This window comes from Alternaria incomplexa (assembly GCF_024043165.1).
Source record: "Alternaria incomplexa strain BMP 0042 chromosome Unknown scaffold_12, whole genome shotgun sequence".
Lineage (NCBI taxonomy): Eukaryota > Fungi > Ascomycota > Dothideomycetes > Pleosporales > Pleosporaceae > Alternaria > Alternaria incomplexa.
In genome coordinates, this window is record NW_026249861.1 from 941093 (window position 1) to 959844 (window position 18752).

The 18752-nt window shown below is 53.6% G+C and overlaps 7 protein-coding genes across 7 annotated transcripts; 3 read left to right on the plus strand and 4 right to left on the minus strand.

The window, feature by feature from the left end:
• Positions 1 to 2288: 2288 nt before the first annotated feature.
• Positions 2289 to 3040, minus strand: J4E90_008200 (uncharacterized protein; the record flags this gene model as incomplete). Its single annotated transcript, XM_051437730.1, has 2 exons — positions 2289 to 2710; positions 3016 to 3040. The coding sequence occupies 2 exons, from the start codon at positions 3038 to 3040 to the stop codon at positions 2289 to 2291; spliced, it is 447 nt and encodes a 148-aa protein (XP_051288541.1).
• Positions 3041 to 6144: 3104 nt separating this feature from the next.
• Positions 6145 to 7030, plus strand: J4E90_008201 (uncharacterized protein; the record flags this gene model as incomplete). Its single annotated transcript, XM_051437731.1, has 2 exons — positions 6145 to 6246; positions 6818 to 7030. 2 exons carry the CDS (start codon positions 6145 to 6147, stop codon positions 7028 to 7030), a joined length of 315 nt encoding a protein of 104 aa, XP_051288542.1.
• Positions 7031 to 7869: 839 nt separating this feature from the next.
• On the plus strand, positions 7870 to 8979 carry J4E90_008202 (uncharacterized protein; the record flags this gene model as incomplete). The annotated part of the gene is made up of 1 exon (XM_051437732.1): positions 7870 to 8979. One exon carries the CDS (start codon positions 7870 to 7872, stop codon positions 8977 to 8979), a length of 1110 nt encoding a protein of 369 aa, XP_051288543.1.
• Positions 8980 to 9457: 478 nt separating this feature from the next.
• Positions 9458 to 10789, minus strand: MPG1 (mannose-1-phosphate guanyltransferase; the record flags this gene model as incomplete). Its single annotated transcript, XM_051437733.1, has 5 exons — positions 9458 to 9477; positions 9530 to 10406; positions 10461 to 10607; positions 10688 to 10731; positions 10783 to 10789. 5 exons carry the CDS (start codon positions 10787 to 10789, stop codon positions 9458 to 9460), a joined length of 1095 nt encoding a protein of 364 aa, XP_051288544.1.
• A 1307-nt stretch (positions 10790 to 12096) lies between these two features.
• J4E90_008204 (uncharacterized protein) lies at positions 12097 to 13101 on the minus strand (the record flags this gene model as incomplete). Its single annotated transcript, XM_051437734.1, has 1 exon — positions 12097 to 13101. One exon carries the CDS (start codon positions 13099 to 13101, stop codon positions 12097 to 12099), a length of 1005 nt encoding a protein of 334 aa, XP_051288545.1.
• Positions 13102 to 13613: 512 nt separating this feature from the next.
• Positions 13614 to 14015, minus strand: J4E90_008205 (uncharacterized protein; the record flags this gene model as incomplete). Its single annotated transcript, XM_051437735.1, has 1 exon — positions 13614 to 14015. The coding sequence occupies one exon, from the start codon at positions 14013 to 14015 to the stop codon at positions 13614 to 13616; it is 402 nt and encodes a 133-aa protein (XP_051288546.1).
• A 2762-nt stretch (positions 14016 to 16777) lies between these two features.
• On the plus strand, positions 16778 to 17954 carry J4E90_008206 (uncharacterized protein; the record flags this gene model as incomplete). The annotated part of the gene is made up of 3 exons (XM_051437736.1): positions 16778 to 16806; positions 16873 to 17023; positions 17100 to 17954. The coding sequence occupies 3 exons, from the start codon at positions 16778 to 16780 to the stop codon at positions 17952 to 17954; spliced, it is 1035 nt and encodes a 344-aa protein (XP_051288547.1).
• Positions 17955 to 18752: the final 798 nt, after the last annotated feature.

An 18752-nucleotide genomic window follows, 5' to 3' on the forward strand; every position in this document is an offset into this window, starting at 1 on the left:
TCCGTATGCAATATCTGTGAGACTTGTGAGATGGTCTGGCGTGGCTCGAAAGCGTCTACCGTGAGTACATCTTTCCTTCTCTCGATGTGGGCTGCCGTTCCGCCCGCCGCTGAATACAGTGCTGAGCGGTGTAGTTTGAGTTGTGCGACTGCGTACTGTGTTGGTGTTTTCGGGCTGATTTCCACGACCCAAGATGGTATGCCAGATACGCCGGCCATAGTTCTACCCATCAATGCATCCAACGAACGGGTACCGCGTATATCCCTGATGGTCGCTTGAATGAAGACTTCTTTTGGGGAGAGACTGTAGTCAGGGATGATGGGCGGTCTACCTTGCCAATCTGTTACGAGGCCTAGTACACCGAACACGTTGTCTCTGATATTCGTCGCTTCGTGCAGGTGTACTAGACGCATAACTTGACTCAGACACAGTCGTTTGCCTCGCTGTCTGAGCCTCTGGAGGGCTACCGCGCCGGTGTGCACGGCGAATGATAATTGACTCCAAGCCAACCTGCCGTTTGTCGGTAGCGACAAGCTAAGGCTTCTGCAGCAGCCTTTCGAGTGTCTGGTTATGGACTGAACTGCCTCTATGAGCGTATTCCATGGCATGGTATTGTTGCAGTAAACCACCGTGGCTCGTCGAGCAAGCACCGTCTCTTGTACAACCCAGATTCGATACCACCATGGATTGGAAATCCATGTCTTCGTAGCTCGAATGACTGCTGACCAACCCTCCTTGCGAAGCAGCCGCCCGTTCTCTACAGTGAAGAAGGGGATTTCGCCTACGTGCTTGTCCATGCCGCAGATTCGTATGTAAACGAAGAAGCCGAGTACGTCCTCTGCCTCCTTTTGCTCTTCTCTTCCCCCATCTCGGATCTTGCTCTGCTTGAAGTAGGCATCCACGGTCGTGGCGTCTCTGTCATCTCCAGTCCAGTCGACGGTGGCTGGTCGTTTAAAGGGCGCTCGCGGGCTGCGTCCGTAGCCGAGCCAGATGAACGTTTCTTCCGCCAAACTGTATATTTCGCCCATAAGCTGTACTTGTTCAGAACGCTCCTTGAGGTCCGACTGGTTGATGCAGGCTGCATCCGCGTAGATGATCAAGGCCTCATCCGTTCTCCGCAATCGTTGCAGCCCATTGCGCAGATTCTGCGTTATCTCCAGCGGCTCGCCATCGATCCTGATGGGTAGCGTTATCGTTGGGTCGCCCCAAACATACGAGATCGCGTAGAATTGTGGGTTGTCGTTCAGCGAGGCAGTCTCGAGGTGGCATTCGATGTCATCATTCCAGGACCCTGGGTGAACATGGAGTAGACGTATTTCTTTCCGGGACGCGTCAAGCTGGGAATACATGCTGGGGCGCTGAATTTGCTAGCAGTTTGCGACGGCTCGCATTGAGTGCATAGTTCAACATCGTTACCTGGAGAGGCTGCTGAACTTCGCGGGTTACGCGTCGCATTTCTCTCATTTATTTCCCCTATAATTGACGTCAACGGTGGCACGGACTGTTTGCTCCTTCCTGATGTTGTTGGCTGTGATGGCATCTAGATATCCGATAAGCTGGGAGCAGAGAAGCGAGCCAATCACCCGCGTGACCTCGTGGGGCTGTGCTGGACGTGTATAGGTCGTGAAATTGGGGGCCGAAACTCAATTCAATCGTTCGCGCCAACAGAAGCGACGCAATAGCAGAACAAGGTATATAATTTCATAGCCATCATAAGCATCATCGTTATATAGCCGCGTGGCCAACATCATCATGTGATCTTCTTTCATACATCTTTCATCTTTGGCTCAATCATCAGACAAAACAGTCGAAAACCAAAAGAGAACATCAAGGAAAAGGTCATCATCGTAATATATGAGAGCAATTTCGTGAGCGCGAAAATGAAGAAGCCAACCCAGGATCAAGGGAAAGGTGGTTGCTGATCCAAGAAGCAACAAGAGGAACAGGTTTTTCGCTAAAAACGCTTCAATGCCGTCGCTATGCAGCCCCGCTGGGAAGGAAGAGCAAGATCAGGGTAAGGAAAATGGGCGTGGGTATGGTGGTCGTTACATAGCCCAGCTCGTTTCGATGGGATAGGAACAAGGCGTCCGGGCCCGATAAGATATCACCGCAGTACTGGATAAGGATAAGCTCGTAGCAAGGCCGTAAGGGATGCAGAGTCGTAGGAATCGTGGTATCGCTGAGCTCGAGCTCTTCAAGTCTTTTGGTTCGATGCGGTCGTCGTAAGGTTTTGGTTTCGTTGTTGCTTGGTGTGGATCCCGTCGAGGGAAGCGAAGTCTATCGATATCTTACACCCTGTATCCCGCCTCTTGGAGACATCCTGAGCATCTCTCGTAAGCACGGACATATCCGCGACCGCAGTAGCATGCCGAGGTAGTCGATGGCGCGACAGAAGCCTTGCTGGGTCGTCGTCCTCCTGCCGCGGCTGCCTGTGCAGCATCGAGACCACAGTCGGAGCTCCTTGGGCTGGTGCCGCCACTGGTGGTACTGGAGCTGTCGTAGTCGTTGGATGAGGAAGTATTGCGTCGGCCCGCTCCTATCGGTGTTGGCAGTCCTTGTGCGCCCTGGCCGGGCCGTTGTCCTGGGTACATTCCATCGTTTACCGAGAAGTTGCGGCAGATCATGTAGGCTCGGGTGGCGGCGGCATTCTTGGCTAGCTCTTCGCTTTCGTATTCAACATCCGTGGAGTACTCTCGGTTGTTTACTCTGACTGTTGATCCGTAACCGTAGCGTGTTCGGTAGGTTTGGAAAAGTGGGTCAGGCCAGTGGCGCCTTTGGCAAAGACCTATATCCGAGGGTCAGCAACCAGTACACACACACATTGAATCTGCTATCGTGCTGCAAAGTCTTGGATATGGTCTTCCACCCCGTTGTGTGGATCCCCTACACTAGACAGGGCTATCACTCATGAGTCTTGCACCAATTGCCATGTCGTCAAGACCTCATTTGGCCCAACTAGATCCGGCCATGTGGTACCAACTGTCTAAAAAGAAAAGGAACAGTTCTAGCACTAACCTGTCAGGTACATAACGTAGAACATGTTGGAGGTGGTCGAAAAGGACTATTGACGTGTAATGGAGCGATTGGAACGACTGATGGCGCTTCGATGGTGAGCTGTCAGTCTGAGGGCAAGACTACTGCTGCGGAGTATTGCTGAATTGGCAAGCGTTCGTTGGTGGCGACGATAGTAGGCCGAGAAGGTATCCGTGGCAGTGGTTGTACGACAGTAAATGCTTTTAGGGTGTGGGTGACAGTTGCCAATAAAGCATTGACAGCTGTACAAAAGAGATGAAAAGCGTTGATGTATGAAGAGCAAGGTAGAGGGAGCGGCTTGCAGTCAGTCGGACGGGGATGGGGGAAGCATATGTGCCTACTGTGGGATGGAGGAATATATTGCAGCAGGCGAGTGTAGCATGTATTCAAGCGCGTCTCGCCCACCAGTAAAAACGGAGGGGCAATTGGGCTTGTGGAAATGGATAATCTGCGGGTCTTGTTGCGGCTCTGAATGAGGGAGACCCATAGTATGTGCTGGCGAGAAGGTAGCCAACGGTAGAGGTTCCAGAATTTTAGCTAGTAAGAGACTCAAACCTCAAAAGGTACAGCCTGACCGGTTCGCTCTTGCCACCGTGCTGCACGCAGTAGCGCAGTGAAAAAACGGCTGGCGATCGGACACAATTGTTGTAACCCGTTTTCCCAAGGCTGGACATGTCTCGATCGGCATTGTGCAGGTTTAGACGCCTAGGATGGGCGCATAAACAACGAGGTGGCAGACGTGCATCCTAACAGCACTCTTTGCTCGTATCTCCCGGAAGCACTGGGCCCACTAATGCAATATGCAAAGTGAGGGGAGAACGCAAATACGTCAGACTCTGCACCCTTTGTCAAGTGTACCGATACCCTGAAGTCTTGGCAACAGAATGCGTGATATCGGCGTATGGTTTGGGAGGCAGGGTCTGAAAGGAATCAGAGACCAGACCAAACGTGCAGCAAAAAAATGGGACTGCTAATCGGCTAGGGTACCAACCGCCAGAGTCGCGACTGGAGAGGAGTTGGACACGATTGTGTGACTGCAAGACAATGCAAAGCATAGTGGCTCGAAGCGAGAACGCGTCACAACAGGCATAGCATGAAGCTACCCGACAGCCCCAGGGGCGAGCGAGACGAGTTGATTGATGCGTTCGAGGGTTCAAGGAGATACCTGGGGTTGGTGTTACCAGAAAGCATCAAGCGTCACTGCCAACGCATACATGCAGAAAGCACGGTCCTCCGAATATCGCTACTGGGAAACGCGCCTGCAGCTCGAATAGGGAAAGGGTCAACGGCTGTTAGCTGTAAGCCGTGTGCATGCAGGCATAAATTGGCATTGCGGAGACTGTCTGATGGCGCTCAAGCACGTTCGCGAGACGTAGTGGAGTACGGTTTGACAGGCGATGATTGACGAGGAGAGGACAGCTGGAGGGGCCAGGCGTTCTCGTGCACGCGATCCCGGTCAATCGAGAGAGACAGAGATGAAGAGTTCACAGACCCTGGGATCCCCATGTTCAAGGCTGATGGTAGGGCATCAAGCAGTCCCCACTTTGCCGAAGTCAAGACATTGAAGATAGCAGGATGCCAAGCTCAGCACGAACGGGTCTGGAGCTTTGGGAGGAAATTTTCGAATCGACACAAAGGGATCATGCGTCGGGCGGCTGCAGAGCGTACTCGACAATTGACCTGCCGCGAAGTGGATAGCAGCAGTACAAAGGTTGAGGGTGCACAGAGCAAGTCGTCGTGGAGCGGAAGCAAAATTCGGACGATTCGATAGGCCGGCGCGGTTCACGACAGGCAGCGGTGCATGGCTAGGTCCCAGGTCCCAGTAAGGACCGCTTCTGTCTGGCGCCGATCCAAGATGGTGGTTGATACATGGAGCGGGACGATGGCGCTTGTGAATAGCGGCAACGAAGCGCAAGGAACAGCCACTGATATATTGGACAAAGAATAGCGTTTGAAGTCCAGACGAGCGCGTCCAAGGCCAGCAGAATCAGCGCGGAGATGAGTGAACGAGCTTCAGAACTATGTCGCACGCGTCGGGAGATCTGTGGATGACGCGAGCGCGCCAGCACGGCCACCCGCCCCAAGCTGCAAAACAGGCGGTGAAGAAGCCAGCGCTGTCAACCATGCGCCCCTCTTCCTGCGCATCAATTCTTGACACTACGCATTAGCAAAGAAGACTGTTCTTTGACCTACTCGACCGCGAGAGAGGGCGGCCATCTGGACCGCAGAGTTGTCGGCCCTGGAGGCGTCCTGTCGTGGACATGTCGTCTTCGAATCGGCCTGATTCCATCAATAGGCTACTGAAGACCCACATGTTCGAGCGCTTTTCCAACCAAGAGCACCCTCACCCTCCTGTTCAGCCTCGCGCGGTGAGAGGTGGTGCTGCAGCCAGGTGTGGTGCAGGGTAATCTAGAGGGGCCGGGTTTCGCGTCCATTACCGATGCTCGATGAGGGACACAACGCACCGTCCCGACCCTCCGAAACTCGACATTGCAGATTGCAGCCCCTCAGGGTCCATTCACCCTTACACAAGTCGAGGATACGGTAAAGGCTCTGGCCAGCTCTTTCCACGCTCCATGTGTGACGTCTAACAGCATATGACTGCCATCCTTCACCGGCATCGGATAGCGGTGTCTGTCGTCTACTGTCAGTAGCATCAGTTACCCCACGATTCAAACCGATATTCCCTCTCTAGTGACACGTTTCAGACTATCGAGACAGGCACGGCTTGCGCATCGAGAATGTACGCCTCGCCATCTCGTAGCAGACAGGCTACGTAATTGCTGTCAGCTCACAAACAGACCACCCGTCGTACAGGCGCCGTACGCGGGGTCAACGGCCAGACTACGGCGTCCGCAAAAAGCAAATGTAATTAGACCGTAGATGGAGTATGTACTACGTCTTGAACGATACGCTGTGCAAAGCGTAGGGGAACCGACGTTGACGTTGACGTTTCGAATGGCTCTCCGCCTACTCCGGAGTCCGACAGAGTACCTAGATATACCAACTTGACAGCCTCATACATAATATACACACATTCATACAACGAGCTGAATCATACAAACCACCACTACAGCTTCTCTCCAATCACCACAACCGACAACCGTCAAGATGCCTAAGATCGTCCGCCTCACCATGTTCAAGATCCCCGACCAGGACATGGTCAAAGAAGCCATCCAGATGTACAACACTCTCGCCCAAGACGCGAAAAAGGTACGTCGAAGCCCTCTCTTGACTCGCCAACATTCCCTCCAAGTCCTCCCATTCCCGTTCCAGATCTCCATACATACCCGCTTTCTCAGCCGAGTTACGGCCAGCACATATCCATCGAACGTGCAGTCCATACCGCCCGCCCCCTGCACGACGGACCATCTCGTCACGTCGGGACCCCAGATTTATTCTAGTCGCCCTCGGGCTATTTCCATCTTGCTCCCTCGATAAGAAAAGAGCGGATAATGGCGTCAACCCTCCTCTTCGCGCGCGCGGAGCAATGTCCCTGGCGGGTAATCGCTGGAAATATTGCCGCGGCTAGGAGAAATGGGGTGGGGGTGACGAGGCTGCAGCAAGCGGGCGACACCAACGAGGGCGCGGAAACAACTCCGAGTCACGACGCACATATCGGCCGCCTTGGACCCATTGAAGCCTCACGATGGACAGACTGACGCTAGAGATATACCGACAGCCTCCGCACCGACTGACTTCCGAGGCTATCGTCGTCCGCCGTTTGTTGTTTGTTGCTGCTTATCGAGAGGATGCATGCTAACGTCATTGTGTTTTTGTGCAGGACGGCAAGACGTACATCCAGCTTGCACAAGCCAATGCCACCTATGACGACTCGCGCAGCCAGGGCTACACGATGCTGGCGCGTTGCATATTCGAGTCTAAGGAGGATATGGACTACTACGACAACCAGGATGAGGCACATGCTAAGATCAAGGCGCACTTTAAGCCGAAGGTCAACTCGCCGCCGCTCGTCATCTACTCGGATATGGCATAGAGGGGCTGGGATGTGGGGTGTTGAGCGCTGTAGTGGAATACATGGAATCGAAAGAGTAACACATGGCAAACTTTGTTTTCTGTTGTGATGCCGGGAATGACGAAAGATAGCGCATACGCCTACGCAACCACAGAAGTCTCTACGACAACATCAGCCAAGTAGAAAAAAGAAGAGTCTTGATCGGCCAGACAAACATATTGACAAAGCAAAGAACGTGATAACTGGGATTGATGGCATCAGACCTAGCTGCAGTCTCATTACTCGGCCCTTCTTTGTCTGGTCCAACATCTTTGTCTAAGACAACTCCGTTGGTTTACGTGCAAACCGAGCAGTACGAGCCCCAGCTCCTCTATCGCCTGGCCTGAAATCTCGGCTCAAGCCAGGCCCTAACTTACAGTCAAAACGACAGTCTCAGATCTTGATCTCAGACGATCTTTGAGCAAAGTCACCCACTACTACTGACAACAAGTATCAAAAGAGTGAGACACATGATGGAGCCGCTGAGCCAGCGCAGAGACAAAGACATTTACACAAAGAATACTTCATGCTGTCATGCATCATCAACACTGGGACACAATGTATAATCATCTTAGATTCGCTCCTTTGATCAAAAGAAAGCGACGGCATCTCCATTGTTTAACAAAAGCTACCTATGTACCGTAAGACCTACCGTAGTCATCTCATACAGCTCTCGATATCATACTTGAACTCGTCTCTATCGCTGTATCCTTACTAACGAAGCTGAACAACCCCATGAGTATAACATCTTCTTCACTACAAGTATCAACACTAGCACCACCCACGTAAAAAGCACCTGCTGGAACTCCACAGCAGGAACCATGTCACCAAAAAAGGGTCAAGCACCATCCTTACCAGGCCTACCAACGTATTCCTCCTCCGGCTCCTCCTCCAGTAGCTCAGAGTCAGAACCAGAAGACTACAAACCAAAGGTCAACGAAGGAGCAGACGCAACCCAAATAGTAACCGCAACCCAAGAAGTAGAGCCAACCCACAAGGTGTACGCAATCCAAGAAGTACGGCCAAAACAAGAAATAGAGCCAACCCAAGAAGCAGAGGCAGCGCCAGGAGTCGTGGGATACACCTGGCCACCGCCGGGCTCACCCACAGAACCCGACACCGACAAAGCCGAACTTGACCAAGATGACATTGAGATAAATTGGGATAGTGACGAAGACCCACACAAGCCCGATGGAAAGGGAGAGGAGCCCAGCGTCGAAGAGCCCCAGAATCCTGGTGTCGAAACCCAACCCACCACCATCGTACAGCAGACTACCATAGAACGCATAGAAAAAACGCCATCGTGGGCAGGCTCTGTATACTCATTCAAAACACCAGCACCCTCTTCAACAGCGTCCTCGCCGCTCGGCCCAAAGAGTCCCACTCCACCTCCTCCTTCTCCAGGTCCACCTGCGAACAAGCAGAAGGTGAAAGGTATGCCAGCGGGCATTGCTCCGAGAGCAGGACACCGACATGCAGAGACGGGCATGGAGGATGACGCGCCGGATGCTGGGGTAGCCCGCGCGGTAGCCGCAGCAAAGAAACGAAAACGGGCGGAGGAAGCGAAGACTAAGCGCAAGGCGCCGCCGCGGAAGAAGACACGGTTTGCGTTACCGGAGAAGGGGGATGAGGATGACGACGATTTGTCTGATGCTCCATCTGAACCAGCAGTAGTTGAAACGGGGAAGAAGCCGAGGAAGAAGAAGAACAACAACAACGGGAAAAAAGAAGGCACAAAGCCGAAACCGGGCAAAGCCCCTCCCAAAAAACCGACAAAGAATACCCCGAAAGGCGGGAAGACAAAGAAGGGTGAGGGTATAGAGAAAGTGAAGTGTAGTGGAAGAACGACGAAGGGCGAGCCGTGTAAGAATGAGAAGAATGTGAAGGAGGGAGATGATTATAATTGTGGGAAGCATAAGTCTGATAAGTGAGGGAAGGTAGGTGATCGTAACGATAATGAGTGTGTAATTGTACGCAAACCTCAAATGGAAAGCTTTGTTTTCAGATTTTGGTATTCATACCTGCAGTACAGTACGTGCACACATGATCTCCGTTTCCATCTCCATCCTCATCCCCATTCTTCCCTGTCTCATCTTGAAAAGGGCAGCATGCCGAAGCACAACCTTGCTTGTATCCCATCGCTAAAGCCAACCCAACCCAAAGCATCCATCCATCCGTACCAAACCAGACGCTTTTCCGTATCGTGAACGCACTCCCCATGCTGAGGAGGGGAGATGTAGAGTGCTTGTAGAGACGCCTCCGTAGAAAATGCACAACTACTACCACGCAGTTCTATATGCCAGCCGGAGTGTATGCAGAAATATACAAGAAAGATACACGTTATTAAAAAAAAGTTGTGTAGAAGATTTGCGTCGACGTGTCGTTCGACCGGGTATCTCGTGGGTGCGTTTACATGATAATCGAAGGAGCTGGAATGTGTTAGTCACTGAAATCCACGTCGCGATGTGAAGGGAAACTTACTGTCAACGTTCTGCTTGATAGACTTGTGCGGCAGAACCGAACCACCATTAACGTAAACCTCATCACCAATCGTAACATCATCACCAAGCACAGTCACGTTCTCGAGACGCGCCCACTTGCCCACGGTGCTGTTCCAGCCGACAATCGACGACTTGACCCAAGCGTGGTCCTTGACGCGGCTGTTCTTGAGCAGCACACAGCGCTGGAGGCGCACACCGTCGCCGATGACAACATTGGGGCCGATGGTCACGTTGGGACCGATGCGGCAGTTCTTTCCTATCTTGGCAGACTCGTCGATGAGCACGTTGCCGCCGTAGACGTAGGGTTCCGAAGCGGGGGTCAGCAGCTTGGAGTTCTTGCGCGCGAGCGAAGAGAGGTAGAGGCATGTTCCCGAGAGGAAGTCCTTGGGCTGACCGACGTCCATCCAGAAGCCCTCGAGGTCGAAGGAGTGGAGCAGGCCGTCCTTGACAATCGCAGGGAAAGTCTCTTGCTCGATGGATGTAGGGCGCAGCTCGATGCGCTTGAGCACGCTGGTGTTCATGATGTAGATACCGGCGTTGATGCGGTTGCCAACGAACTCGACGGGCTTCTCGACGAATCGGTCGATCTTGGAGGCGTGGCCGGGCTTGTGGACTACGACACCGTATTTGGAGGGCTCTTCGACCTTGGTGACGACGATGGTGCCTTCGTCGCCGTGTTGCTTGTGAAACTCCGCGAGCTGCTTGAAGGGGTAGTCGCAGGTGACGTCGGCGTTGAGGACGAAGAAGGGCGAGTCGTCCTTGCCCAGGACGTTCTCGGCGAGCTTGAGGGGGCCGGCGGTGCCGAGGGGCTCGGTCTCGACGGAGAATGTGATGGTCACGTTGTATTGCTTCTCGTACTGTGCGGCCGGTTATTCGTGTGCTCTGGTTTGCCGTGGGGCGGGTATACTCACTGTCTTGAGCGCCTCGGCCATGATCTCGGGGCGGTAGTTGACGGCGAGGACAACATCTGTGACACCGGCAGCGGCGAGGGCCTCGATCTGATGCTGGATCATGGGCTTGTTCGCGAACTCGACGAGCGGCTTGGGGTAGGTGAGAGTCTGCAATTGGCGTTAGCATGGCCGTTGCTTCTGGCATCGCGGGGCTCTCGAGCGAGCGCTGCGCGGGGAGGAGGGCTTACGAGAGGCCTCAGACGGGTACCGAACCCTCCGACGAGAATGATGGCTGCATGAGCTGTTAGCTACATACAACAGAGTCGCAATTGGCCAGGCGTACCTTTCATATTGGCGGTGTTGTAGTTGTGTAAAGGCGCAGGTACTAGGAACGTGTCGCAGCGGAGAATGGAAGAAAACAGTCAAGTCTTCAACACAGCACAAGCAGACAGTGATTGCCGGGTATAGAAGAAGAAAAGAGTCACACGGTCGAGTGAAAGCGCAGGGCAAAGAGCAAGGGAGCTTGTTGGTGATGAGGCCAGCTGTAGGTTATATGCGTCGAAGCACCCGCGTCCACAATTAGCGGAGCTAATGCTTTCCCTGGAAATGTTCTAGCTCACACCGGCGCCGGTTCCCCTTTCTTTCACCCACCACATGCGCAACCCCCGAGTCCCGCTACGCCTCTTCAACCCACTCCCTAACCGCTATCGTGATCGTGGCCTGGCCAGATGGGCCCTGTTCCTGATCGCTCGCCCTATCCGCTTCTAATTCGGGGCGTAGCTTCGTGTTGTGACTGCTAATAGGTTGAGTTCGTATTCCATCACGAGGGAACAATCAGCTCGTCTCATTTCTGGTCATTGGGTACGTGACGCTGGTCACCGCTCTGTTCTCCCTTTTCCAGAGCGAAATTGCACCACGTGCCCGTGAAGCTGTGAATTGGGCGGCGTGGTCATCTCAGAATCTTCTGATCACGCCTCGGTCCCCACGTCGGGACCCTGAAAGCTATCCGCGCCCCTGGTACCGCCGACATGTGGCTAGCTGTGGCTGACCGAGAACACTACCAAGCCTTTGACAAACGCCAATGTATCTGTCGCGTCGCTCATGGTGCACCTGATCAATCATCAATGCACGACGTTTTGGATTTGCAGATCCATGGTACCTCCACTCGGCCCCTCACAGCCACACTCACGATGTTCGCTCCTGCTTCAATCAGCGTTTATGCGACGCGCGTCGTGTGTTGGTGGCGAGATTGCCACGATCATGCGTCCAATGCGCTTACGCAGTTCTGAATACGGGGGATAAAATAGAACAGCGCTTCCTCCGTCTGCTCAGGTTTTCTCGCTGGCGTGATGTTTCCAGATCCCGCAGTTGTTATACTTTCTACAATGTTCGCCAGCGGGACCCTGTCGGCCATTGCAGACCACGGACATGACAAACCGGTACCAGACTGTCTTCTCCGCATCATCCAAGAGCTGGTTCCGAGGACTGCAATTGAGAATGTTATGAATATTCCACGACAGCATTTCATACCAGCCTTATATTACACAACCCCCACCCAAACGCCCAAAATACGTACTATACACAGATTCACAAAGCGTCTAACCCATGCCAAACCCCAGTTTGAATCAAAGGCGCATTCTCTTCTTCACGCATGATCTCAACTCCGCTTCCGAAAGCTCATCGACCTTAACGCATCCCCCACACTACTCCCCCGCTTGAACATGCCCGGTCTCCTCCCGGGCCCATCCGTAGGACTCTGCTCGGGCGACAAACGCTGCCCTTGATTCCGCGGGCTCCCCGTCTTCGTCGGCGTCTTCACCAGCCCCTCACCAAACGCAAACTCCTTTGCGAAAATCCAATTCCCACGTTCATACCTCCACAGATCCAAACCCACGGCGCGACCCTCCTGGTTCCTCTCGCTCAACTCCTGGCGTATCGTCGCAAACGCGCTATCCACTTTCGTCTCCTCATCGACTTTATTCATGACGGTCCAGTGAGGGCGGAAGCCACCTGCGTCTTGCTCGCTGAGGAATTCAGACCATTGGGTTTGTAAGTCGGCGTGGACGTTTTTCATCTTCGTGTAGCCTGAGTCGACGTTGATGCCTACGCCTTTGCGCATCCGGAAGGGCTTGCCGGTTGAGACATCGAAGGGTTGGATGCTCCCAGATACCTGTGCGAGCCCTTGCTCTAGCGCTTCCATGTGCGAATGTGGGAGTGCGTGGAAGAGCGTGAGATGCGCGCCTGTGCGGTTGAGGTGCTTAGGGAAGTACTGGTTTCGCATGTCGTCCATGGGTTTGGCTAGGGAATCTGTGAGTTTGAGCGTGAGGACGTAGACTTGTTCGTCTTGAGAAGCGGTGTTCGGTCTATGTTCTTGTCGGGGATAATGTCCTGATGGTCGACTTTCTTCCACGACATATGGCTCATTTTGAGCTTGCTTAGGACTGGTCTTGCCTTCCTTCTTAGTTGACCAGCCGCGGAAACTCGTTTTGGCACGGATTCCTGCGCCGGGACGTTGGGGTTTTTTGGTCTGCTCTTTTTGTTGTGCTTGCGTTGCTTCAAAAGACGCGCGTAGATCTGGGTCTGAACAGGCTCGGGCTTGGATTTGAGGCTGCCGAACCCCGCCGTTGGGTGTGCTGACTGCGGCTGCGTAGGTAACTGCCATTGTGCTGAATCGTGGTGATGCTGCTGATGTGATCCCGTTAGACGGTGATGATGACAAAGATTGACCCAGCTGCCTGAGGACAGCAATCCTCATCGAAAACGGGAACGTGGCTGGTGATGTGAGTACTTCCATGAGCTGCCCCTTGAAATGTTGTACGGAACTTCGGAAGATCACATACGTCACTCGACGGCCACTAGCGATGCGCCCGCGCTATGTGGAGATGCCTCAAGCTATCGCGTTTAGGTTTATAGGACGGGAGTACCCCAAACCTCGTGATTTGAGGTGGAGATGCATTGAGTCGTAGGCTTCGAAGTATTGTACCGCAGTATAATTAAGTATTTGTAGCAGGCCAGAGCGTTCAACTGCCGCAATGTATGCTTGCTCGTATTCTGAGACCCACAGTTCTCGCTTCTACAGCGACCAGCTGCCTGCAGTCTATGTGAAAAGTCCCCGGGTATCAAAAACTCCCAGACTCCACGGCCTAAAACATGGTATCTGAGCAACATAGGCCCCTAGATCAGCGTCTGCTGGTGGTGCGCCATCTTCCAATCGCCTGACATGCCCTCTGAAGCACCTTCCAGCACCCATGCGCTCGAGCAGATGGCCCTGAACGTCTCGCTGTCCCGTGTCGCCTCTACGCGGTAGTAGATCAGCGCGCTATCCTTGCCCAGGATAACGACTTCATCGTGGCTGAGTTTATATGATTTCCAGGGCGTGAAGTCGGGGCCTTGAAGCATGTCGTGGACTGTCGGGGAAGATACGGAGGTCAGGATGAGGTCGCTCGGGAAGATCATGACGGGATTGCTGGAGAGAAGCGGGACGAGTTCGGCGCCGGAACTACATAGCGCTGCCCAGGCTTTGTGTTCGAGCGAGCATATCGCAGCGGTCAAGGACGGGTTCGTGAGCGTTGGCATCGTCATAGTGATTTCGAATGTCGCGATTACTGAGATTGGTGTCGGGTAAAGTATTCGCGGTTCCTAAGTTACTGCGGTGTTGCAATAGTGAGCCGGCCATGATGATGGCGCCACGTTAACGGCAGAGGCCTACCCCGCGACGCCATTGTGACATCACATTTCTCATTGTCGATGCTTGCCTGGGCGGCGTTTTCGATACTTACCGTCGGTATTGTCGTCGAGATGATGCGACGTTATTCGAAACAGTCTCGCAGCTATGCGTTGTCGCATCTCAACATTGATTTGGTCTACCAGCCAAAGGCGCGCCTTCACAAAGAGGAAGGTTGCGCGCCACGGAACCTACGCGATGGCCGCGCGACAGTCTTGCATCGTCGAAATCTTCTCTACGCGATTTCAAGCTTGCTAGACGATGCTCGCCACTTGAAAGCCAGGAAGGTGAATCGCTCGGCGGACCCATGCCGGGTATGCGGGGTGCTGCGAGTAAGCGGGTCCGTAATCGCAACGTCGTATCGCGCATCCATACTCTGGTGTCCCATGCCGGCCTCTGCCCACGCGATAGGTGAAGACTCAGGATGCAGAGTTTGATCAAGATCTGGATGGCGAGTGTCATGGAATGTCTTCGGCCGTGGAGGCGCCGGTTGAGGACCGCAGATGCAAGGGCGCAGCTGCCTTGGTGGCGTCTACGTCACATGTCGGGCGCATGCTGGTCCAGGCTCCAGGCGATAACGGGCGGTGGGCCAGCGGGGAACCTGCGCGGTGTAGGAGTGAAGGGCGGCCACGACGGTGATGGAGCACAGTGAGGAGTTAATAACAATGGATTAGGCACCGTCGTGAAGAGACAAGCCGAGTGATGGCAAACAGCGAGGTCAAGTACTGGCCCGTAGCCTGCGGTGTGCGTGGAAGCAGCCGGAATGTTCCCGTGCGCAGCTGCTGATTGGCGCACGGGCTCTCGCCGCATCATTACTCACTCACTGCCTCAGCCTGCCTGCATATAAACCAGCCTCTCCCCTCTCTTCCTCCTTCTCACACCACTCTCACACTCCTGCAGCCCACTCATAAGCTGTTCTACCCAACCAACACCACATCCACACCGAGACACCGCACACCGCAAACATGCAGATCTTCGTAAAGACCCGTAAGTAGTCACCGCCACTGCCATGCCTCTGCGCCTCAGCTGCTAACACTCTCACAGTCACCGGCAAGACCATCACGCTCGAAGTCGAGAGCTCCGACACTATCGACAATGTCAAGAGCAAGATCCAGGATAAGGAGGGCATTCCCCCGGACCAACAGCGCTTGATCTTCGCTGGCAAGCAGCTTGAGGATGGTCGCACCTTGTCCGACTACAACATCCAGAAGGAATCGACCCTGCATCTCGTCCTCCGCCTTCGCGGAGGTATGCAGATCTTCGTCAAGACCCGTAAGTTGCCACGTCGCTGTCCATGGCCCAACACCTTTACTAACTCTCTCCAGTCACCGGCAAGACTATCACCCTTGAGGTTGAGTCCTCCGACACCATCGACAACGTCAAGTCGAAGATCCAAGACAAGGAGGGCATCCCTCCGGATCAACAACGCCTCATCTTCGCCGGAAAGCAACTCGAGGATGGCCGCACCCTGTCCGACTACAACATTCAGAAGGAGTCCACCCTGCATCTCGTCCTGCGCCTGCGTGGTGGTATGCAAATCTTCGTCAAGACTCTGACCGGAAAGACCATTACCCTTGAGGTGGAATCCAGCGACACCATTGACAACGTCAAGTCGAAGATTCAGGACAAGGAGGGTATCCCTCCGGATCAGCAGCGTCTTATCTTCGCTGGTAAGCAGCTGGAAGACGGCCGTACTCTCTCCGATTACAACATCCAAAAGGAGTCCACACTTCACTTGGTGCTTCGTCTCCGTGGTGGTATGCAGATCTTCGTCAAGACTCTTACTGGAAAGACCATCACATTGGAAGTCGAGTCCAGCGATACGATTGACAACGTAAAGTCCAAGATTCAGGACAAGGAGGGTATTCCTCCTGACCAACAGCGTCTTATCTTCGCTGGTAAGCAGTTGGAAGACGGTCGGACGCTCTCAGACTACAACATCCAGAAGGAGTCTACTCTCCACTTGGTGCTTCGTCTGCGTGGCGGACAGTAGGTGGTTGATGATTGACGGTTCACGATGATATCTGGGACAGGGCGTTCATGGGATGATCTGCCTGCGGGAGATCTGGTCTTATTCATAGTTTACACGACGGGCTGTTAAAGCCTAAACAATGCATCAAGCATGCCTACGGGCGCTGAGAGTTTCTCAATACTTGTCTTATGTGATTCCCTTGTAGCTTTTCGTTTTTGCGACACATCCATTTGCCATCGACGTAGCTGTCGCTGTCGCCGTCGCCATCTTGGTACTCAGCAACACCAACGGCTTCATTGCGACGCCGAGAGCATGCGCTGCTGCCACGACGCTCATGTACCGCGGCTTCTTTCCGTTGACCCCACTTCTGACGCCATCGACCAACATTATTTCCGCTAACTCCATGAACTACAGTGGCACGTCGCACCAAATCCACATCTTCAAAGAGGAGAGAGTACCTTCGGACCCATTTTACAGCTCCTAAAGTCTAATCTGACTAAACCTGCGGCCTTTCCAGCTACTTCCGCCACCATCTCCGCGACAACCACCAACATATAGCTATCGCCCCGCCGTGCGGAACAACAGCTTCAGAGCTACACACTACGAACGATACGCTCCTCGAAAACACAAGCGATTGCAACAATGGCAGACCAGAAGATGCAATACGTCAAGTACGAATACCTCCATTGTTGGGCCAAGGACCAGCCACGGCAATAACAAAGCTGACTGGAGTACAGCTTGGGCAAGTCCGGCCTCAAGGTGTCCAAAGTCATCCTAGGTGCCATGAGCTTCGGTAGCTCGAAGTGGCAGCCGTGGGTTTTGGACGAAGCCGAAAGCTTGCCACTTCTTGAGCATGCGTACAAGAGCGGCATCAACACCTGGGATACTGTGAGTCGACAGTTCTTCGCCTCATACCACCAGGACGCCGACAAGCTGTGAAACATGCAGGACTAACACGCGACAGGCTGATATCTACTCCCACGGCCATTCGGAGAAGATCATCGCAAAGGCGTTGAAGCAATACAACATCCCGCGCAACAAAGTCGTACTCCTCTCCAAATGCTACTTCGGCGTCGTCGAGGAAGACCCCAGCCTGGGCATCGCCAGCGTATCCACCAATGACGGCGAAATGGTCAACCAAGTCGGCCTCAGCCGTAAGCACATCTTCGATGCAGTGGAAAAGAGCGTCGAGCGCCTCGGCACCTACATCGACGTGCTTCAGATTCATCGGTTGGACCGCGGTACGCCCCGAGAGGAGATCATGAAAGCCCTCAACGACGTGATTGAACGCGGATGGGTTCGTTACATAGGCGCGTCTTCAATGGCAGCGTGGGAGTTCCAGACGCTACAGAACATCGCCGACCGCAACGGATGGCACAAGTTTATATCCATGCAGAACTACTACAACCTCATCTACCGCGAGGAGGAGCGCGAGATGATTCCATACTGTCAGGACACTGGTGTTGGTCTCATCCCGTGGAGCCCAATTGCTAGAGGCGCGCTCACTCGTCCTTGGAGCGATCGCTCCTCCAAGCGCGCTGAGACGGACAAGTTCCTTGAGATGCTTGTGCACGGTCGCGAAGATGCCATTGACAAGAAGATCATCGAGCGTGTGGAAGAGGTGGCGAAGAAGAACAACGTTAGCATGGCGTGTATAGCGACCGCGTGGACGATTAAGAAGGGGGTTTGCCCCATTATCGGGTTGAGCTCCAAGGAGAGGATCGATGAGACTGTAAGCAACAGCAACTTCAAGCTCAGTGATGAGGATGCGAAATATCTTGAGGAGGTTTATGTCCCGAAGGCCAGGCAGGGCTTTTAGATGATGGTGTTAGATATCGTGGTTTGAGGGAAACGCCATGTAGTCACTATCAAAGAGTCTATCTGGTTCACCCCTTGAAGGAAAGAGATAGACACCTAAAAGTCTACAATGCCTTACAGTTTCGTCGTGGTTTACTGTTGCATCAAGGTAGCCTGCGGAGCGCCTCTTAAGTTTCTCCTTTGCACGCGGTGGCTTTGCAGGGCGTCGCGTTTGAGTATGAACAGCGATGTCTCGACATCGCCCAATTTCTCTGTCAACGGCACTTCTACCCACAGCCTGATCGGCAACTTTCACTAACGACGACTTAGTATCACTTATTCACTCACGATCTACTCAAAAACTTCAGTCCCAAGTTCTCAGTATCAACAAGAATAAACACCACGATCTGTCTCCGACTCCATGTCCATCTCCGACACACCGCCACTCCAAACCCTCCAGGGCTCGTTCAACGACGCAAAAAGCAGTTCCAATTCGGCCGTTCAACGACACCAAAAGCAACACCAATTCCCCCAAAACTTCCCCGACACCATTCCAACTTCATCCCCATCGGCATTACAAATCCCATACCTCACTGCCCTCACCTGACCTACTCGCCCTACCTACCACACCGCGTTCGCGCCACTAGTTCACCACTGGCCTCCCACTACACCATGGCCAATGATCCCTCACCGCTAACTCATCTCGAGACGAGCCCCTCGGAAAACCGTTGAGACCAATGTATGTACATCCGGAATGCGTACATGATACATTACCTTGCATGCGCCACCACGCCGGTTTAGCGGGCGTTGTTTGTACAAC